This window comes from Lissotriton vulgaris, chromosome 5 (assembly GCF_964263255.1).
Source record: "Lissotriton vulgaris chromosome 5, aLisVul1.2, whole genome shotgun sequence".
In the NCBI taxonomy this organism is placed as follows: Eukaryota; Metazoa; Chordata; class Amphibia; order Caudata; family Salamandridae; genus Lissotriton; species Lissotriton vulgaris.
Window position 1 is genome coordinate 402,046,296 of NC_141693.1, and position 20,603 is coordinate 402,066,898.

The 20,603-nt window shown below is 46.5% G+C and overlaps 1 protein-coding gene across 1 annotated transcript in view; it reads left to right on the top strand.

Moving 5' to 3' along the window:
• Positions 1–20,603, top strand: part of LOC147710962 (WD repeat-containing protein WRAP73-like) — a 198,242-nt gene that overhangs the window by 124,675 nt on the left and 52,964 nt on the right. Inside the window, exon 6 of the mRNA XM_086919406.1 lies at positions 4,910–5,101. Within this exon, the coding sequence (XP_086775532.1) occupies positions 4,910–5,101 (192 nt within the window). The remainder of the gene's footprint in view (positions 1–4,909; positions 5,102–20,603) is intronic.

Consider the following 20,603-nt stretch of genomic DNA (forward strand, 5'->3'; position numbering starts at 1 on the left):
ACCCCACAGCCTCCTTCCACAAATGGGGGACAGCACAAGCAATGTTCAGCCTCCTCGCAACTACGAGCAGTATATAATTTACTTTGCAGGGCCTAAGTGAGTTTGCGATGATTACCAGAGATTTTGAATCCACCTCCTGCACTATATACAGCAATAAGGCCAGCTACACTCTAAATCCTGTGGGTTTTAGGAGGCAAATGATGACGCAAAGAGATCACTGGGATCTACCTAGATGGCCTGCATTAGTCATCCCCTCCATGAGTAATCCTTTAGAGTATCCAAGTTAGAATATGGTAAAGAAGATGGTGGGATTAGAGGAGTTATTTTTCTTGATGAGTGGCTCTGTGAGGGAAGCCTCCAGTTTGGATTAACAAGGATCTCGTATCTACAGAATGGTTCAGAATGTATCGTCCCTTAGGACCAGAACATATGTTTGTAAGAATACATTTGGAAATATTTTGTGGGGAGTAATCTTCTGGATGTCCGAATGTATTGCTTGCTTGGATTAGCTCACTAAATGCAGCTGTGAGTAGCTGTTTGAAGGATGTTAGAGACTGGTGGAAGTATGGGGACTACTCAAAAAACTAACTTTTCTCACACTTGTAATCCCAAACTACTGTATGGTATTGTTTTTTACTGTATTAGTTTCCAATTGTTAGCATTTAAATATTTATCAACATTTTTAACCGTTCTGACCAAATTTTTGTGTGCTCCTTGTGTTTCTTAAAGGGTTGCAACATGCCGGACCAGATCATGTTGGTCATGGTCAGTACGAGCAGATAAATATAGTGCTTGTAAATGTGCAAAATTGAAAGAGACATGTAGTAGCGGTGGGCGAAGAGTTAATATATGGTCATTTGTATGAGGACCGAGAAAAGCTTGAATGGGGAGAAGAATTACATAAGCTACAAATGGATGATTTAGGCGGAGTGATCTGCTAGTGTTGAAGGCAATGCAGAGACTCAAAAGAGAGGGCCCAACAGTTACATCAGATGGTCCAATCTGTTGACGAAGCAATATGGTGTATATTGCAGTGATCCCCCCAGCTCTAATGGCTCTACCTAACCAGCTTCTTACTACCGCCTGCACAGAAGAGGTAACTAAGTAATCCACCCCTGCCTGTTATGGTGCTTACAAAGGTGTGTAGTGCGAGGGTTTCTTCAGACGTGCAACATACAGTAGAAAGCCACTTGTGGCGCATGGCACAAGTATTAATGCTGGGGACCCAACTCCTTGCCAAAATTATGTGTAATGAGGACCTTCCAAAATGAGAGGAAGAAGAACTTTATTTACCTCTACCTCAAAGCGAATCCTTCACAAGTATGTTTTGCCTTTGATTGCAATTCCCACCCCCGTAATACCCCACACCCAGCATCCTAACGCATCTGATTTCACGTGGGCCGCGTACAATAACCAAAGGAAGGAAAAGCAGATGGGACACTACAAGAGCCAGGGACACTCACAGAGGTCAGGGTGGTGAAAGTAAGCAGTTAAAGGAGAGTAGATTGGACACCAAACACTCGGGGTCATAAGAGGTGTTGTTGCCCCCCCCCCCCCAAAAAAAACGCTCACAAGAAAATAACAGATGATACTTAGACGCGTGAGGTAACAACCACTGTGTTGAAATGGGCAGCATCGTGTTCTACGGGTTCAAGGGAGTCCAAGTTTTCAGTGTACTGTGAAAGGGAACACCATTTGTGATCTGAAGTTGGACCAGAGCTTAGAACAGTGCCTCTTTTAAGCGAACAAGTCAGCTGTCGGAGCTGTATTTCAAGACAGAGTTTTGGAGCAATTCCGTACAGCCTTTAACACCTTAATGGAAAATGTCACTTTTGCATTCTGCACTGGTTATTTTTAAATGATCATCACTTGGGGCGATGAAGTGATTTATTGTGTGTTTACCGCTATGTATATGTGATGTTTGCTTGCCCTTTTAATACTTCCAAGTGTTGTGCAGACTTTGTTTGTTTAATAGCTTAATTTGCTTCCAACATTCCCTGGAGGAGTAAACAGTTTACTTGAAATTTGCTTTTTAATTGTTCCCAGACTTATTTACATTATTATAGTATGCTGTGTGTTCTGATATTTATTTAGTTGATACAGTACAGAGATTGTGTTGTGTGACCTGTTACCATTTAATTTCGTTCTTGTTGGTTAAAACTAAGGCAGTGTGATTCCTTAGTGCCGTTGCAGTGTAAAGTCTGCACTGTGGCCGTGTGTCAAATACCTGTTGTGTGAAAATGTTAAGAGGGGTAAAGTAGAAGGGCTGGGTAATTGGTGTGTTTCTTGTTTTGGGGATATAGGCGGGGTTTGTGCTTAAGTGTCGGTTTAGGGACTAGAGTAAGGAGCAAGAGGGTTGGCTTGGCTACGGTGCTAGAAAATGGTTGTTTTTAGTAAATGCAAATGCTGGAGGGATTGAGGGATATATAATTGCAAGAGCTTGTTAGACATCCAAGATGCCATTTGGATTGGAGGTGCCACAATGTAGGTTTTAGAAGTGCCAATAGACCTCCGGAAGCGAGTATCGCCGAATGCTCCAAGTACCGTTATTTCAGAGATGCACATGCTTCGATTATCTGTTTACTGGTCGAGTGTGCTATGTTATTGGTGTTCTGCTGTATTGGGAGTATGCTTTTTCATCAGAAGTTTCCAGGTTCGCCAGGGCGACCACTACTCGAGAGACATAGGTTTGGGACAGGGCGTTCCCCAGGGTTCGTCCCTGAGCCCAACCTTGTTTAATCTCTATGTCTCTCCAGTGGCTTCAATTGCCGTGAGTCACGGATTGAGCATCGAGTCATACGCCGATGACACGCAGCTGGCTATCTCCCTATCGCGTGCACCCGGTCTTGCGATGGACAGTTTCAGGGACTGCATGCAAGAACTTGCAACCTGGATGTCCACCAACTGCCTTAAATTAAACGGCAACAAGACCGAGGTGCTCGTTGTGGGGAGGAACCCATCTGCTTGGTCATCGGCGTGGTGGCCTCCTTGCCTGGGTGAAGCTCCCATACCTCGCCAGGGAGTAAAAAACCTTGGCGTATGGCTCGACGCTGACCTATCTTTTGGACCCCAAATAGACCGAGTTGCAGGTGTCTGTTTTGGCGTCCTAAAAACCATAAGGAAAGTCCTTGACCTCCTTCCTATGTCAGCACAGAAAACACTAGTACACGCCCTTGTGACATCACGCCTAGACTACGGCAACCTACTTTATCTAGGTACCACCTGTAAAGCGATGAATCGCCTTCAGGTAATACAGAACGCGGCAGCCCGTCTCATCCTAAAAATCCCTAACCGATCAGACACCAAAGCCGCTCTCAAAACCCTCCACTGGTTGCCAGTAAAAAGCAGAGTGGAATTCAAAGCCCTCTACATGCCACCGCATCCTGGCTAAGAAATCTCCTATCCCACTCCATAACTTAGTGACAAGGTATACACCTGCACGAGATCTGCGCTCCTCATATGGGGGCCTACTCCAGGTTCCTAGGGTCAAAAGGGCCCGCATGGGCGGACGCTCCTTCCGTCATCTGGCAGCGAAAAGCTGGAACTCCCTCCCTCTCCATCTACGTCTGGATCCATCCGAATCCAGCTTCCGCAAGAATCTTAAAACGCACCTGTTCTCCAGATAACTGATCACTGGTCTCCCACCCCGCTCAGAGTTCCTCAGTGGTAGCGCGGGGACACGCCTCGGCGTAACCAAGCGCTCTATAAGCTACCCTTACCTAGAAGTACCTTTTATTCTGTATGCTTTTGTTGGTAGTGTTGGTGTCATATGAGAGCAGCCTGTGGTATACCATGGTGCATGTCCTGTGTATGAGGACTTAAAGAATGCCTATGGGTTCAGCTACACTAGTGAGGGGTTTGTGTTGCGAGTCAATGCTCCCTTGGATTCTCCCACGGAGATTGATGGTTTGTCATCTTACTGAGCGAAAAAACACCTCCCCAATTCTGGTTCTGTATTCTCCCTTCTGTCTGTCTTCTAAATGTCATCTGAATATGCTAGTGAATTGGGAGTTGATTTAAATGGGAATCATGTATGTGCACATTGATTATCTTGTGAATCTCGAATGCATTTGACAGTCACTAGCCTGAGTTTGACCTCTCTATTGTGAATAACAAGGGCATTTCTTGTGTACATGTGTGTCTGGAACGTCAATACTGCGCACAATCCTCTTATTTACAGTAAGCTGTTTGTTTTCAGACAATACATTTGAAGCTTGTCAAAAAACGTGTTACTCTCCCTAAATTAGTTCTAGTTTCTCACTGGTTTTAAATAGGAAATAGCACGGTTGAATAGGCGATACTTACCTAGTTCCTCGTGCGCTTTTAAGTTCAAAAACATCACCAACACTGCTCACTTTTCATTCTGGACAAGACTTTGGCTACATGTCCCCTTTAGACCACTTACTGAAAATATTTGATGTTGGCATTAGGTGCTTGATTATGCCCCTAAGATGGACATGGCTCACCTGGTCTTGAATTGGACAGCTGTAGGAAGCATTTTTAACAAATAATAATGGTAATCATATAGAGTATTTGGGCAGAGAGTAATATATTTATTGAAAAGGAACTAGTTTCCAACTCCCATTACGCAATGTTTTTTTAAAACTGATTGTCACTGTTGAATTTGTAAAACATAGAAATTGGACCATGTGGTGTGATAATAAGTCAGAAAAATTCATTAATATTGATTTGGAGATAAAGCTTTGATAAAAACGGACCGATTAAATTCCCTGCGCACAATTTTTTTCATTCAAGAAAATTTAGCATGTAGTTCAATTATTTGTCATGTATGAATGTGCATAACTTACTAAATCAACCTCTGCCATTAGTTTAAAATCGAGAACAACTCTTCACACCAACTTTCTGCGTTTCTAAATCTAACGTATATTGCTTCCTTTCTTTCCAATAGATAACATCCCTTTCTCCATCTGGGTCTGGGATACTCAGAAGATGAAATTGTTTGTGGTCTTGGAACACGTGTCAGCTGTCCGTTCTTTTCAATGGGACCCCCTTCAACCCAGGCTTGCAATTTGTACTGGGAATAGCAAAGTGTATATCTGGTCCCCAACTGGCTGTGTGTCTGTTCAAGTACCGATGGAAGGTAAGTTGCTAACTTAAAACCACCTTTAAGATAACATGTACGGCTTCATTTACAGATGGGTGATCTTATTACCACAGAAAGCATTGATGCTGATAGTTTTCCTATCTATGAAAAAGCACGGCATAGGATTTACTCATTTTAAGTGGCACATCTCCATTCTAATCTCCTGCATAAATGTTAGAAATAAATGTCACTGCCAGAACCTTTAAGGAGTTTCTTCCCAAATGTCGACTGTTTTACATCCCTTTACCAGCTATGAATGTTGGTAAAGAGCTTGACCCCTGATGGAGTGCTAGTAATTGTGCATGGAGATGGCAGTGGGATTTGTTTTTACCTCGAGAGTTTTGTCAACTTCTGTCACCACATCCAAAGGCCTATGGAGAAGTGGCGTTTGATTTTGTCCCAAATGTTAGTGCTCAAAAAGGCATTCAGGGTTTTTTAAGTGCTGCACACAGGAAATTCCAAAGAGATGAAGAGGCAGGTCTTGATAAAATATGATGGGGTAGTAGAGGAGTCGTGGGGTTATGGGGGGGGTTAAGGGTGGGGGGAAGGGGGGGTTGAGGTGGGGGGCGGGGTTGAGGTGGGGGGGGGTTGAGGTGGCGGGGGGGTTGAGTTCCTTGTTATCTGAATTGCTGCATAGCTGTGGGCATGGCCCGCATACGCAAGGGGGTGCATGACTCGGCTTCTTGGGACCACGTTGCTTGCAGGAAGGACTATGATCTTCATATTAAGAGGGACTAATCTGCTGGCAACGAAGGATAGGGTGTCCCAGACAAACTAGCGGGTTGCGAGGCCTTGCCATACTGTGGTCACAAGATGTCTATTCAATTCTGTTGTTATAATGTCGTCTCTAAGCTGATGTATATGACGCGCTTGAGTGGGTTTTGAAAAATCAATTAAGTTTGTTTAAAAAAAAAAGGGGTAGTAGAGGAGTTCCTATTGGAAACAGGGGTCAACATGAGTATATAAAGTAGACCCTACTTTCGATATGCCAGGGGAATGTAGGCATATGTTTAACAAACTTATGAATCTCAGCTCATTAATGCCTGTATAAAGAACATCGTTCTCCATTCAGGTATGTTTATTATTAGTCATATCTTTTGGACAGAGATTTCTAGCCGTAGATTCCTTACCTTCGAATTATTCCCAGGCGTTAGACAGGATCCAGAATTTTGTTTGGGAGCAGTAACCCTGTGCGCCGGTAGGTCATTCGGCTTCCTGTAGCGTGTTCCGGGATGTAAATGACGTGTGCAGTTCCAATATAGGTGCCACTCCAGCACTCTGACTCTAGTTCAATTCTTTCCGTGCCAGTCAGTGCAGATCTGGTAAAGAGCTACCCCTAGTCACTTTTTGTTGACCTTTTTCGACCTTTTGTTGAAGACTTTTTGAGACATTGTCTCCTGGTGTGGCAGGATGTCAGTGAGGAAGGCTGGTTTTAAGCCCTGTAGAGTCAGTCACCGGCAGATGTCAGTGACAGATCTAACCTAGTCTGCCTCTGGTGCCTCAAGCGATCCCAAGACCTGCGTCAATTGTTGTGCCTTGCACCTCAAGGCCTTAAGAGAGCGGTCCCTCATGCTCCTTGCATCTCAAACTGCGATGCCACAATGGTATCGATCCCAGTCAAGAGGAAGGTCTCGAAATCGGTCGAGGAGCCATCAGTCTTCATTGCAGTCGTCTGGGATTTGGGGTTAGTCCAACAAATAAAAGAAAAGCAAAAGTTGAGGAGGTCTTCAAATTCGCCCTGTCTAAGTCATCCATGAGGGAACCTTGGTATTCAAAGCCTGGCTCCACGGTTGAGTCTGCACCTGGGCTCTCCATGCCTCCCCAAGTGTCCTGGAGCTAGAGCGACCTCCAACCATCTCTGAGGTTTATGAGGCCATGCACCTCATATTTGGGCGGCACATTCCGTTTGGTGCTTCTTAAGGCCTGCGGGGTCAGGAGGGACCCCTATTGGTTTTCTGCTTGCGTGTTCACCCCCGGTGTCAGTCTAGCTCCTTATATCCATGGAGGGGTTCAGGCGGCCTCCAGTTGAGCCATCTCAACCTTACCCCAGGCTGGTCCCTTTGCCAATGTTCCCGGCAGTTCCACCCCCATTCTTATCTCAGACTCGGTCAGAGAGCCGGAGGCCTACTCCGGCACGAACTGGAGCTATTCCCTCCAGGCGGGAGTCTGAGCAATATTCCTATGGGCTAGGACTTGGGGAATATTGGGAGGGGGCACTGGACCCTTATGGATACCAGCCCCTTGTCCCCCAGGAGGACAATTGATGTGAGGATATGACGTATGCCAGTGGGCTGGACCCCTCCCCATACACGGACTTGGTCTCTCCTCCTACTCTGGCGACAGAGTAAAGAGCCTCATTTGCAGTGGTGGCGAGAAGGGGGTCCAAGGTCCTAGACCTTACACTACCCTTTGTGGCTGTCAAGACTAATGTCTTGACAGACTAATGTCTTGACAGAGGTGCTTCAACCTGGAATCACCCCATCTGAACAGCTTCTCCTGTTTAACGAATCGCTCATGGACGAACTACTCTGGGCCTGGTCCAAGAGGCTCGTGTGAACAGGACTCCAACTTCAACTTCCTCATCCAATACCCCACCAGAGAGCTTGGTGGTCCAAGCCTCCATGTCAAAATTAAATCCTGGCGATTCCTTATTCTCTTGACCAGACAGTGAATACACGTAGCTGGCTTCCTTAGGCAAGAAGATATTTTCTTCCGTCATCCTTCCACTGCGGTCTGTGAACACCAAATGCCTTTTGGAACAATACTCCCACTCACTCTGGGACTCTTTCGCAGGTGTTGCCTGGTTGAGAACCACTGGCTTTTAAGGAGATTTCCAAACCAAGTGGACTTAGCACTAGAGCGCTTCAAATACAGCAGAGCTTTGGCCAGGTCCTTCGGCCTTTCCATTGTCTCTAGCCAACCCCAGTCTGCCTTTCACGACCACGGAAGGGTTTTCCAGCCGCGTATCTATCCACCTAGCCTCCACCACAGGCAAGCTCCCCAGCCTCTGCGTGGCCAAAGACGTGGCACCTACAGGCCTAGTAGGTCAGGTAGCAGAGGTTAGGCCTATCCAGAATACCTCCAGCAGCTGCATCTTCCATGCCTCTTTCGTTTGCCCTCCAAACATCAAGGGCACCCAGTGGGAGGCAGGATACGCCATCACCTGCACTTCTGGAGGTCAATAACATATGAATTATCCAGAAAGTCCGAATGTGCAACACCCTCCACTTCCTGTCTACCCCATCCACCTGTGTCACCTACTAGCGACAGGCTGACAGAAGACCAAATCTCCATACTCCACCAAGAAGTGGCAACTCACTTGGGCAAGAGAGTTGCCACTTCAATAGAGAGGATGCTGGGGCAGACGTAGGTCGTGGTTGCTAGTCCCACTACTTCTGGTTCTCAAATAGAATGAAGGACTTTATCCTATCCTAGACCTGTGCCATCTCAATTTATTCCTGAAGGAGGAATTCAAAATGATCATGTTCCGTCAAGTCCTGTCCGCTCTGGACCTGAGAGACTGAATCATAGCGTATAATTTGCTCCTACGTATGGAATTTGCAACTTCATAGTTTACCAGTTTGGATAAAAATCTTATGCAAGAGCCCTATGTTCCCAGTATGGATAAAAATCTTAAACAAGATCCCCATGTTCTGTCAAACCGTGGTCATGTGTGGGTGGCTACTTTTGTCAATTTCTCCATTCACAGAAATACACAAAATTTGTCGGGCCAATCCAATCTCGTCAGAACAACGTATGTGCCCCAACGGGACAACAGGACCTGTTTGGTCGCACCTGATATTAAAGTGATGGCATGCCTTCATGGTTACTCTAAGGAGTAGGTCAAAGCGTTTGGGAAGCCTAATAAGATGTAACTAGGAAATTTAGGCATTTCTGTATTGTGTATTTCATCAATAGATGCTAAAACCTCCAACCAAAACTGTTGTATCTTGGGTCAATGCCAAAGCAAGTGTGTCAGGGTGCTTGTCTGGCCGCAGTGTCTTCAGCAAGTGAAATCCCAGCCAGGGTTCCATTGTGCTATTCTAGCTGGGGTGTAATACCAATAATGTGCTGTTTTTAGTAACATTTGTTTGTTCAATGCGCTACAGGTGAAGGCACGCCCTCTATTGATGTCATTCAATTCCCTAGGTGTAAATGTGCGATCGCATTCCACGTCCGCTCTCCTCTGTGCCAGTGATTTGGTATGGATTATGGGAGTGAGAAGGAATGCATAGATGTCCGAAAGGATGCGTTTATTAGATTGGCGTGTGAGAAACCACTTTTCAAAAGGTGTAAGAGCCTGCCTTGCATGGGGGTGGATGTGTGGTTGCAGGATCCAGTGGTGGATGGTGATGTATTGCCAATAGGCCTGAGGAGAAGGTCATAATTAGATTTGAGTTGCTGGAAGTCCAGGATCCCATCCGCGTACAAAAAAAACCCCACCATTTTACAGTCTGCTTCTTGCTAGTTGGAAAATGTCGACCCCTGCTATGCCGGAGAATAGTCTGGATTGGCTATAAATGGTGTAAGAAGTGAGATACGAGAGGAAAGGCGTTGCGCCACTTGAACCCTGTCCCAACCTCCTTCAATTGCTCTGGTAATAGGAGGTATATAAAACCCTGTTGGCCAATGTCGTTTGGAGACCCACAGTCCCTTCCATATGTGTATTCCTGTGAACGCTTGGCCAATGTAACATCAATGTTTCTCAGTGCTCGTCCTGCCCCATTCCACCATATATCTGATCTGAGTTGCTTGTTAGTACCGTTCTAGATGAGGTATGCCTAGTCCCCTCTTTTCATGACTCAGTAATGCATGTGTCCTAGCATTGTGTGCCTTCTTCCCTGCCCAAATAAAGTAGAGTATAGGGTGTTGTAGATTGTTCAAAATGTGCGCTGGGGGTTGTAAGGGAAGAGTCTGCATGAAAAAATGTGATGGCTCGGGTTTTATGAAGATTAATTTTGAATCCAGAGACTTGCCCGAATTCTTCTATTTCATGCATGAGCGGCAGGAGGGGAGAAAATGGCTGTCTCACCGCAAGCATTACGTCATCAGCATACAGGGCTAGCTTATGGTCTGTGTCCCCCATCCGAATATCCGTTATGAAGAGTGGAAATAATAATGGGGACGTGGGCAACCCTGGCGGGTTCCCAGTGTGACCTTAAATGGTTGGGACATCATCCCATTGACCCAAACCCTCGCCTCTGTGGTTGCATAATTGCACCCTTTCCAGTTTCTTAATCTTGTGCCCTAGCCTAATTTGGCAAGCACCAAGGGAAGGTATGTCCAATGCACTCGGTTGAGAGCCTTCTCTGCATTGACGGATAAGAGAAGTGCCAGTAGACGCTTGTGTTGTATTGTAAAGGAGATGGCAAATGCACTTAGTGTTATCACTGCATGCCCTCTCTGGTATAAATCCGGTTTGGTCTGGGTCAATAAGACCTTGCATATATTGAGACAGATGAGGACTAGGATGGTAGTGAAAAGTTTTACGACGATTTTCTGCAACAAGATGGGTCGAAATGAGGTGCAATAGGCTGGATCGTTACCAGGCTTTGGAAGGACCACGATAGTCGCCATCCTTAAAGAATCCACAAGGGCATCAGTATCGCTAAAAGAGTTGTATAGGAGGGCTAGAAGAGGGGCGAGAGGGACTGCAAATGCTTTGTAAAAAGTCTGTGGTGTAGCCATCCTGTCTAGGCGCTTTTCCCGAAGGCAGGCATATGGCCGTGATCACCTTGTCTGGGTGGATATCTTTATCCAGTTTAGAAGCCTTATGTGCAGTAAGAGTGATTATGGGAGCTCGGGAGAGGTATGCTGCAGCAGCTCTCATGTCAAGTGTGTCCGATATATATAGGGTGGAGTAGAATCGTTCAAATTCTTGTGCTATCTGTTCATCTTGATATACCCGATTACCCTGCGGCCCTGTGATTTCCCTTACCCATTGTTGTATAGTTTGGGCACAGAGTCAGTTTGTTACCGCCGATGTAACATTTCTGTTTTGTTCGCTGTGGCTACTACCCATCCCACTGCGTCATTATGAAAGGCTTCCTGATGATCGTTTAGTGCATAGACCAAGGCAATTGTAATGGTGCAGCCCCTCACCTCCAATCAAAGGGATATGAGCCTACCAGACAGCTTCGCCTGTAGTTGTATTACCTTCCCCTGAAAGTGTGAAACTATCAGTATTGACACTCTCGCCCTCTTCCCAGGCCCAAAGGAAAAGTACTAACGGTCAAACCTGTGTGACCGTAGATGTTTCAAGTCTGTACAGAGAAAATGTGTTTCTGGAAGCAAGCAGATGTCACATTTATAGTCCTCAAGTAAGGAGAGGAGTGCTAACCTCTTTGTTGGTGCATTAAGACCCTTTAAAGCTTAATATCTTAACCATATGTCCTATGCTGTTTGCTTTGCGCTGAAGTGGGCGAGGAGGCAAGCTACCTGAAACCCTCTGTGTTTGAGTGGGTGACAATAAACATAGTACACCCTTCATGTTTGGGGCTGTCGAGCAAAGGGAAAGGCAAGAAAACATATTTCAATAGAACTGGGAATGGAACAATCCAAGAACAAAGGGTCCATGTCGCTGGCGGGATACGAATCCATCAACTGATATAGGAATGTGCAGGGGGAGCTCTTCCAACAATGAAGACCAATGAAGGGGATGAAGCAGCACCACAGATCCTCAACTAAGGAACACTTATTCGAGCTGCGAGTAGAAACACCTTGCATGTTGTATATGGGTGAGGCGTTGCGTCTCCGTCAATCATTTTTGGGTTGTGGTGTGTTGTCCTGTTGCTGTGGTTGGCGCAGTAGGGCAGCTCGTTCGTTGCACCTTTTGGTGACTGTAAACTTCTTAAAGAGCTTCCTGTTTGCACAAGAAGAGCAGTGAGGACAGACTGCAAATCACATGGCAGATTTCGAGGGAGGTTAAGTGATGACTTCCTCCTGAAATTTGTCTGTATCCAATAAGGATCGGGCCTCTTGCAGAGGGTGTATACTTTGAGTCTCATTGTTTAATAAAAAGGTGAGTCTGAGGGGGTGTCCCCACTTGTATCGGATCCCTTGTCCCTGCAGAAAGTCTGTTATGGGCCGCAGGGACAGGCGTTGTTGCTTTGTCATAGGGGAAAAGTCTTGATACAACCATATTTTTGCGCCTTCAAATTCAACACTGCACCTGTCAAGGACTGCAGACATGATGGTTTCTTTCTGGTGATATGAATGGAGGCAGGTGGAATATTCTGAGGCATAACAGGAGATTTATCCAGTATCATGGGAGTTCCCGGTACATAAATAAGTGATGTACTATAGACATATAGAGAATAGTAGGCATAAAGGCCTTACCTTAGTAACATATCCCTGTCCTTTTGTAAAAAGGACCAAACTCTAGAGAAGAGCTAATCAGCTGTCACCTCCCTCTAGAACCCTCCTGGCAGGAGCCTCAGTCCCTCAGATTTTTTACCGCACGTTGTGCTAAGGGAGTCTCCCCCTGAGTTTTACTCAAGTTTGTTTATTCACAGCTTTTTCTTCAGCAATTGGAATATTTTTCTAAAGTGAAAGCTATACACTATGGCTGACACTCCTAAGAAAGGTCTCTTTAGAGCCTGTGACTCTTGTGGGAAGAAAAGACTTCACATCGATGACCAACATAAGGACTGCCTGTACTGCTTACATCCTGATCATTCAACTAAGGACTGCAAGGTATGTCGAACCTTTTCTACCAAAACTCTCAAAGACCGAGAAGGACGCCTTTTAATCTGGCTCCAAAGGCTTAAAGATAGAGAACTTGGATTCCTCTGAGGAAAGTGGAGACTCTTCAGTCTCCTCAAAAACATCTCTGAAAAGGCCATGGGTAGCTTCCCCTATCCCCCTGGATGCTCCTCAAAAGAAGACACCAAGAAAGTCTTCAGAGGCTATGTCGAAAACCGCTTCTGAGAAAGAGGTTCACACCTTCAGGAAGCCTGCGCTGTCGACGACTGCGAGATCGTCGACTACATCTTCAGTATCCAAGAAAGCAGTGTCTCCTGCTTATGTCTCTACGTCGACGACAAAAGTCTCGACGACGACGGCATAGTCTACGGCGGGTAAGGCTTTATCATCTACGATAGTTAAGAGATCATCGTCGACGCCCAAGATCCCAACGACGATTACCTCGCAGACAACAGCGTTGACGGCGAGATCATCGCCATCGACACCGTCAACGAAGGCCCCGCTGACGAAGACTCCGTCGACGACGGCACCGTCGACTACAACATCTATGCCATCGAAGACGGCACTGTCGACGACAGCATCTACACCGTCGACTACGACCCGATCGACGACAGATTCACAGGCTATGACAACTGTCAACACTACTGTCGACTATCACACCATCGAATGGCCCGTCAACGCTGAGTGATTCTGGATTTTAAACAGCTTCTGTGCGTCTAAGGATCACGAGAAAGACGCTGACGCCGGAGTTCACTTCTCCTAGCCGTGTACAACTTTTACCACCAGCATGTCTCCCTCAAGATGAGGATTCTGATGACGGGGATATGTTTCAAGCAAATAGCCCGAACTGCATGTTAAATGCCAGAGCTCAGATGAGGAGGATGTTCAGGAAGAGGTAGTTCATCCACCACCTACACCTATGGTCTGTCTTCCAGCATCTTTAGTTACAGATCTGCGATACCTCATCCAAGATTTCAAGCAGAGGTTCCCAGAATCTCCAGCTCCTCCAACTTCCACGGCAGCTCCATCGCCAAGACCGCGGTCGTCGCCCTTATCTATTCAGAAAGAAAGGGTGCATTTACCAAGTCCTCAGTCTTCTGATGAAGAAGAAGAAGAAGAAGAGTAGGAACAACAAAAGGAAGGTGAATCGCAGGACGATCTATCTGTCCATGAGGAGTGGGAGGATTAAGTTATACCTTCCCCAGCATCTCCAGTGCCCGCAACGTCGGATTCTCCACCGGTTGACATCGGTGGTTTCCATAATGTGGTGGAAAGGGCCGCTAAGCGCTTCCAAATTACAATGGATTCACAGGAGCAGGACTGCTTCCTGTACGATTTCAAGGAACCTCTCAAGAAGTCAACGAGGTCAGTTCCTATTATTGATTATGTTTGGACACAGGGGGTTCAAGTTATGCAGAATCCCGCTCCAAATATGGCACCGGCCTGCTTGACAGGTCATCCTAAACCTGATTCAGTGGTGACGCAGGCGGCGCAGAAAAAATCCAGAAATCCCTCATCGCCCTTATCGGCTCCGCCGGATAAAGAGGGAAGGAAGTTGGACAACATCGGAAAACGATTTTCCACAATGTCGGCAATGACGGTCAAAGCAGTAAAAGCCCTAGCGCTTCTTGGCCGTTATAATAGACAATTGTGGGTGGATATAGCCCCATACCTGTCTGAATTGAATGATGCCTCCAAAGAGGAGGTAAAGTCAATGCTTCTGGAGGGTCAAACATCAATGGACGTCGCTATGACAGGATTCCGCTAACTAGCTGGAGCAGCGGTATTGAGACGCCAAGGATGGCTGAAAGCGACCTCATTCCGTCCTGAGGTGCAGTCAAAGGTGCTAGATATGCCATATGATGGGTAACTACTATTTGGCTCCAAAATTGACGAGGCTCTACAAAATATTAAAAAGGACACTGACACTGCAAGGGCCCTTGGCACACTCCAATATAAAAATCAGTCCTTTCGAGGAAACAGAGGAAGGGGTCAATCTTCCTACAAAGAATGTTTCCAATACAGGTCCTCTTACTCTTCCAACCAGAGTAGACCACAGTACCAACAACGCCAGCAGCCACCAATCCTCGTATGGAAAGTCGTCCTTTCGGGGTAAAGGACAAAAGAGAAATAACGGACGAAGACAATGACTTGTTTATTCAGCCAGTCCGGACCTCATCTCACTTATTAAATATTGGAGGAAAAGTTACCCACTTTCAACAAAATTGGAGGATAATTACTACAGACCGTTGGGTCCTTCAGTTAATACAATTCGGCCATTCCATGGAATTCATAAACGCTCCTCCACAAACTCCACCTCGCTCAATGCACCACCAGAACATACGGCTGCTTCTAAAAGAAATCTCTGTCATGCTCCAGAAGGGAGCAATAGAGAGGGTACCACCATCACAAAGGGGTAAAGGATTGTATTCCCGATTCTTTCTGATTCAGAAGAAAGAAAGAAAGAAAGAGAATGGAGGCCGATCCTAGACCTCAGGGCCCTCAACAAATTCCTGAAGAAGCAGTCGTTTCGCATGGTAATGATACAAGAAGTCTTAATCTTTTGGAGGAGGGAGATTTCATGGCGTCTCTGGACTTGCAGGACGCTTACTTCAATATACCAATTCATAAAAATCCCAAAAAGTACTTTTAGTTCCGTGTCCTGCCCTTTGGACTCAAGTCTGCACCCCGCATCTTCACGAAATGTCTTTCCCCAGTGGCGGCATACCTCAGACAGCACCGTCATCAAGTCTTCCCATATCTGGACGACTAGCTAATCAAGGCACCATCCTTCGAAGACGCGTCCAGGTCTTCCAACGCCTGTCTAAGTCTCTTCAATCACCTGGGTCAACCAGGAGAAATCGGCTCTACAACCTTCTCAAACCATCAACTTTCTAGGCGCAACCCTGGATACACGTTCTGCAAGAGCGTTCCCATCGCAGGAGAGGAAAACCAAACTCCTAGCACTGGCATCTGGAGTGGCCTCGAAAAAAGTGTTGACGGTCCGCCTCTTCAAGTCCCTTTTGGAGATGATGTCATTGTGCATACTTTTGATCCCTCATTGCCGTCTACGGATGCGCCCTCTGCAGGAGGCACTTTCCAGCAGTGGGTCCAATGCACAGGGTCATTCGATGACCGCATAAAGATGACTGTTCAGATGGTCAAAGCGCTGCGATGGTGGATGTCATCACGAAACCTGCCTCAAGGATTGACATTCCTGCTCCCAGCTGCTCCCTATGTCATTACAACTGACGCCTCCTTAGAAGGTTTGGAAGCCTTTCTGCAGGAGCTGCAGATAAGCGGAAAATGGTCAGCTGCAGAGAAAAAACTCCATATCAATCTGTTCGAGCTGAGAGCGGTCTTCCTGGCCCTGCAGTCTTCCTACCAAGGATCAAAAACTCCCTATTGCAAGTCAGGACAGACAACACTACGACGATGCACTATCTCTACAAACTGGAGGGACGCGCTCGCTGACACTCTCTCGCGAGTCGCAAAAAATCTGGAACTGGCTTATAATCAACAATGTAGCCCTACGGGCGGAATATGTCCCAGGCACGGACAATGTACTCGCCGGCTCGTTGAGCAGGCAGAAGACATCACCACATGAGTGGGAGCTTGATCAGAAGATCCTCAATCAAATCTTCTTCAGATGGGGATCGATCTCTTTGCGACGGGGATGAACGCCAAATGCCCACACTTTGCAAATTTGCATCCCCAGTCAGGGTCTCTAGTGAATGCATTTTCCATCGCATGGTGCAACGACTTTGCGTACGCTTTTCCGCCATTCCCGATGCTTCCCAGAGTCCTCAGGAAGGTGGAGCCCTATACTCTAATGCTAATAGCCCCAACTTGGCAGAGGCAGCATTGGTTCACAGAACTCCACCGTCTGTACCTGAGACCGCCGATCCGTCTGAAGCAATGTCCGTCTCTGCTCACAATGAACGACAGGCAAGTTCAACATCCGGATCTGAAATCTCTCAGGTTAGCCGCCTGGCTCCTGAGTTCCGAGAGTTCCGAAATGTAAATCTTCCACAAGACTGTAGAGCACGAGCGGATAGCACTACCAAAATGTACTCCCTGAAATGGAAGCGGTTTTGTGTTTGGTGTGCAGATCAAGAAATACGCCCTTTCTCTTCCTCACCAGAACAAGTTTTACCTTGCCTGTTACATCTGGCAAAGTCGGGCCTAGCCCACTCCTCCATTAAAGTCCACTTGGCGGCGATATCACGTTATAAGAGAACTTCAACGGTACATCCCTCTTGTCCAGCAGGTTGATCAAACAATTTCTGAAGGGATTATACAGGTCTTTCCCGCCAGTAAGGATGTTACCACCTACCTGGCATCTGAATGTAGTTCTTAATCAGCTCATGAAGCATCCATTTGAGCCAGTGCACAGAGCTGACCTAAAATACATCTCTTGGAAAACAGCGCTCCTACTGGCGCTCACCTCTGCAAGGAGGGTGAGTGAACTGCAGGCGTTTTCAATTCAGGATCCTTTTCCAAAGTTTAAAAGCGACAGGGTGATCCTGAGGACCAATCGGAGGTTTATTCCGAAGGTTCCGTCGGATTTCCATCTTAATGAGCCTGTGGTTTTGCGTTCCTTCTTCCCAAATCCTAGCACAGCAGCTGAAAGATCATTACATTCCTTAGATCTCAAGCGATGCTTGAAATTTTACATCGACAAAACAAAAGCGTTCAGAAAGTCAAACCAGCTGTTTGTGGCTTACAGCAGACCTAGGAAGGGTCTCCCACTTACTAAGCAGAGCATCTCAAGATGGATTTCTGCGGCCATCTCTTTCTGTCATGAACAAGCAGGACAGCCACTACGCTCTAAAGTGTGAGCCCACTCCAGGAGAGCTATGTCCACTTGTATGGCACTCTTTGCAGGGGTGCCAGTCATTGACATTTGCAGAGCGGCAACATGGAAGTCGCCGCATACCTTCACTAGGCATTACTGCCTGGACACGGAGCTGATGAAAGATGCAGCGGTGGGACAAGCAGTATTACGTCATCTATTTCACTGAGTTCAGCCTTCTTTCGTTCCCCCATCCTTCTCCGGTATGCGCATTTCTTTGCTAATACTTATTAATTGTGTCTATTGGCTGTTACTAGTCGCATGATATGTTATTATCTAATGACCTGTATATACTGTACCATCAGAAATGTGCACTCTGCATTGCTTACCACTCTGATTCAGGCATGTGAATCTATGAAAGACACCCATAATACTGGATAAGAAATGCGTTACTTACCTGTAACTGCAGTTATCCAGTATTGGTGTCTTTCATAGATTCACATGCAACCCACCCGCCTCCCCTGGAAGGACTCACCTAATTATCTCAGTAACACGCCTACTTAGCTTAGTGCGTACAAAAATCTGAGGGACTGAGGCTCCTGCCAGGAGAGTTCTAGAGGGAGGTGACAGCTGATTGGCTCTTCTCTAGAGTTTAGTCCTTTTTACAAAAGGACAGGGATATGTTACTAAGGTGGTGCGCTCATCTCTAGAGTTTGGTCCTTTTTACAAAAGGACAGGGATATGTTACTAAGGTGAGGCCTTTAGGCCTACTATTCTCTATATGTCTATAGGACATTACTTATTTATGTACCGGGGACTCCCATCCCGACGACGGGGAATGATTCAGGCATGTGAATCTATGAAAGACACCAATACTGGATAACTGCAGTTACAGGTAAGTAACGCATTTCTTGTCCGGCCGCTCTGCTCTGTGTGCAGTCCCATACTATTTCCTGCTCAGCTAGTTCAGGCACAACATGTCGAAGCAGGCAGGTGAAATACTCCTGAAGCTTCCCTGATTTTGCTTGCTAAGATTAAGATCCTCCAGTGGGAAAGAAGTTCTGCATTTTTGTCCCTCAGTTCTAATAATTCTCTCCTGTGGTCGTCCAGCTCTTCTTTATGCGAGTCACCAGTCTGGTCGAATGCACTGAATCTCGGGCCCAGCTCGCCAAGCTCCTTCTTCATGTCTTGGACTTTTTTCGCTATGTCATGTTTTAAAGAACCACTTGGTCATCCCCTGCTGAGGGTGCCAAAGAAGTTTTACAAGAAGGACTGCAGAGTCGCAGCTGGTGGGGATGAGGTGTAACCCCCCACCCCCCCCAACCCCGACCCGCTCAACACTCTTTGCGGAAGGCTTAGTAAACATGTCACTGAGATTAGCATCTTCTTTATTTCTATGGTAAGAAGATATGTTAGAGGCACAGGGTGAGCTGGAGACTCAACGAGAACGTCTTCGATGGCTACCAGACTTCATTGAGCATCTCAGGGGAGCAGGAGACTCCATGTTTATGGGGGAATGGCTATTGCCAGCGCCTGATGCTGCGCCATTCACCCAGCACTGTCAGCACCGTGACCTCTCCTCCGTGCAGAGCGGTTTACACCGTCAAATGCACTACATTTACTGTCTGTGTTAGAAATGTAGGGTCTCTAGTTGGCAGAGTTTTTCACCTTGTCCAAGTAGGGACCCCTATTCCAGTCAGGGTAAGGGGATTACACAGGGGATTACACAGCTAAAATAAACCCAGCATAAGCATTTGGTGGATTCTAAGTTGTCTTCTGCCAGAGAGCTGGGGAAGATATCTGACAAATGGGTCAAAACCATTGTGTCCAGAAACACCCATGGTGAGAGTGGCCGGAAAAAGGGTTCACAGACTTCCCAGCAGGGGAAGGACGTGAGCAATAAACCAGACAAAAAGCTGGAGTTGTCTAAAAAGGGGGTGGTGATGGACAGAGTATCTGAATTAAGCAGAGCACTCCTACCCAGTCAGCAGATCAGGGCTTGATCCATCACCGTTTTTTAGCTCACTGCACCATCCCAGCTCAGAACCTGGCTACATGCAAATTAGTCTGTCCCTGGCCCAGTGCATCATGGGAACAGGGCAGACCAAACTACTAAGCCAATTCTTTTACTGGGAAGGAAACAAGCTTCCGGGGACCGGTTTCTGGCATTACAGCCGTCTTCGGCCCGGCTTGCTTGAATCCTGATGGTGCAGTGAGCAAGGGACTCACATCTGAGCATACCCTTCCACGCTTATGGTGGACAAAACGATTCAGAAAAGGGGTTGGTGATGGACAGAGTATCTGAATTAAGCAGAGCACTCCTACCCAGTCAACAGATCAGGGCTTGATCCATCATGGTGATGGTAGTTTGGTCTGCCCTGTTCCCATGATGCACTGGGCCAGGGACAGACTAATTTGCATATACTTAAACAAAAGAAGAGAGGTCTGGTCAGTCATAGGACTGCCACACAAGTGGAGCAAAATTTGGAAGAGTAACACACTCACTCAGTTTGAGTAGGAAGGCCCTCACACACCGACCTAGTCAGTGTCATGCTTCATCATCGGGCCCCACCGAAGAGGCCGAGTGCCTCTTCGGTGTGCTGCGACGCCAGAAAGACTGCGGAGCTGGTTGTGTGAGGAGAGCGTGATGTGAGTGAAAAAATAGTTAAAAGTGCCTAAGAGGGTATCAAGAAAAACATTTTTAATGAGTGATCCCTAAGACACAGGTAAGTGGTATATATGTGTCTGAATTTACATGCCAAGGTTTTTAGGGTTTGGTTAAATTCAGCTAAATACCACACAAATAATTAGTCAGTCAACATGTTTCTGCCGTACTAGTGGTTTACATTTACCAAGGCATTCTTCAGGACTATACCCCGGCGGTATGGACACTCTAATAGTCCACCCTGACCTGGGGGCGTGAAAGTGAAAAAAAGAAAAAGGTGAAAAAGTGCTTAGAATTAGAAGAGCGGGAAGCTCATTCTAAAGAAAAAGACCCCA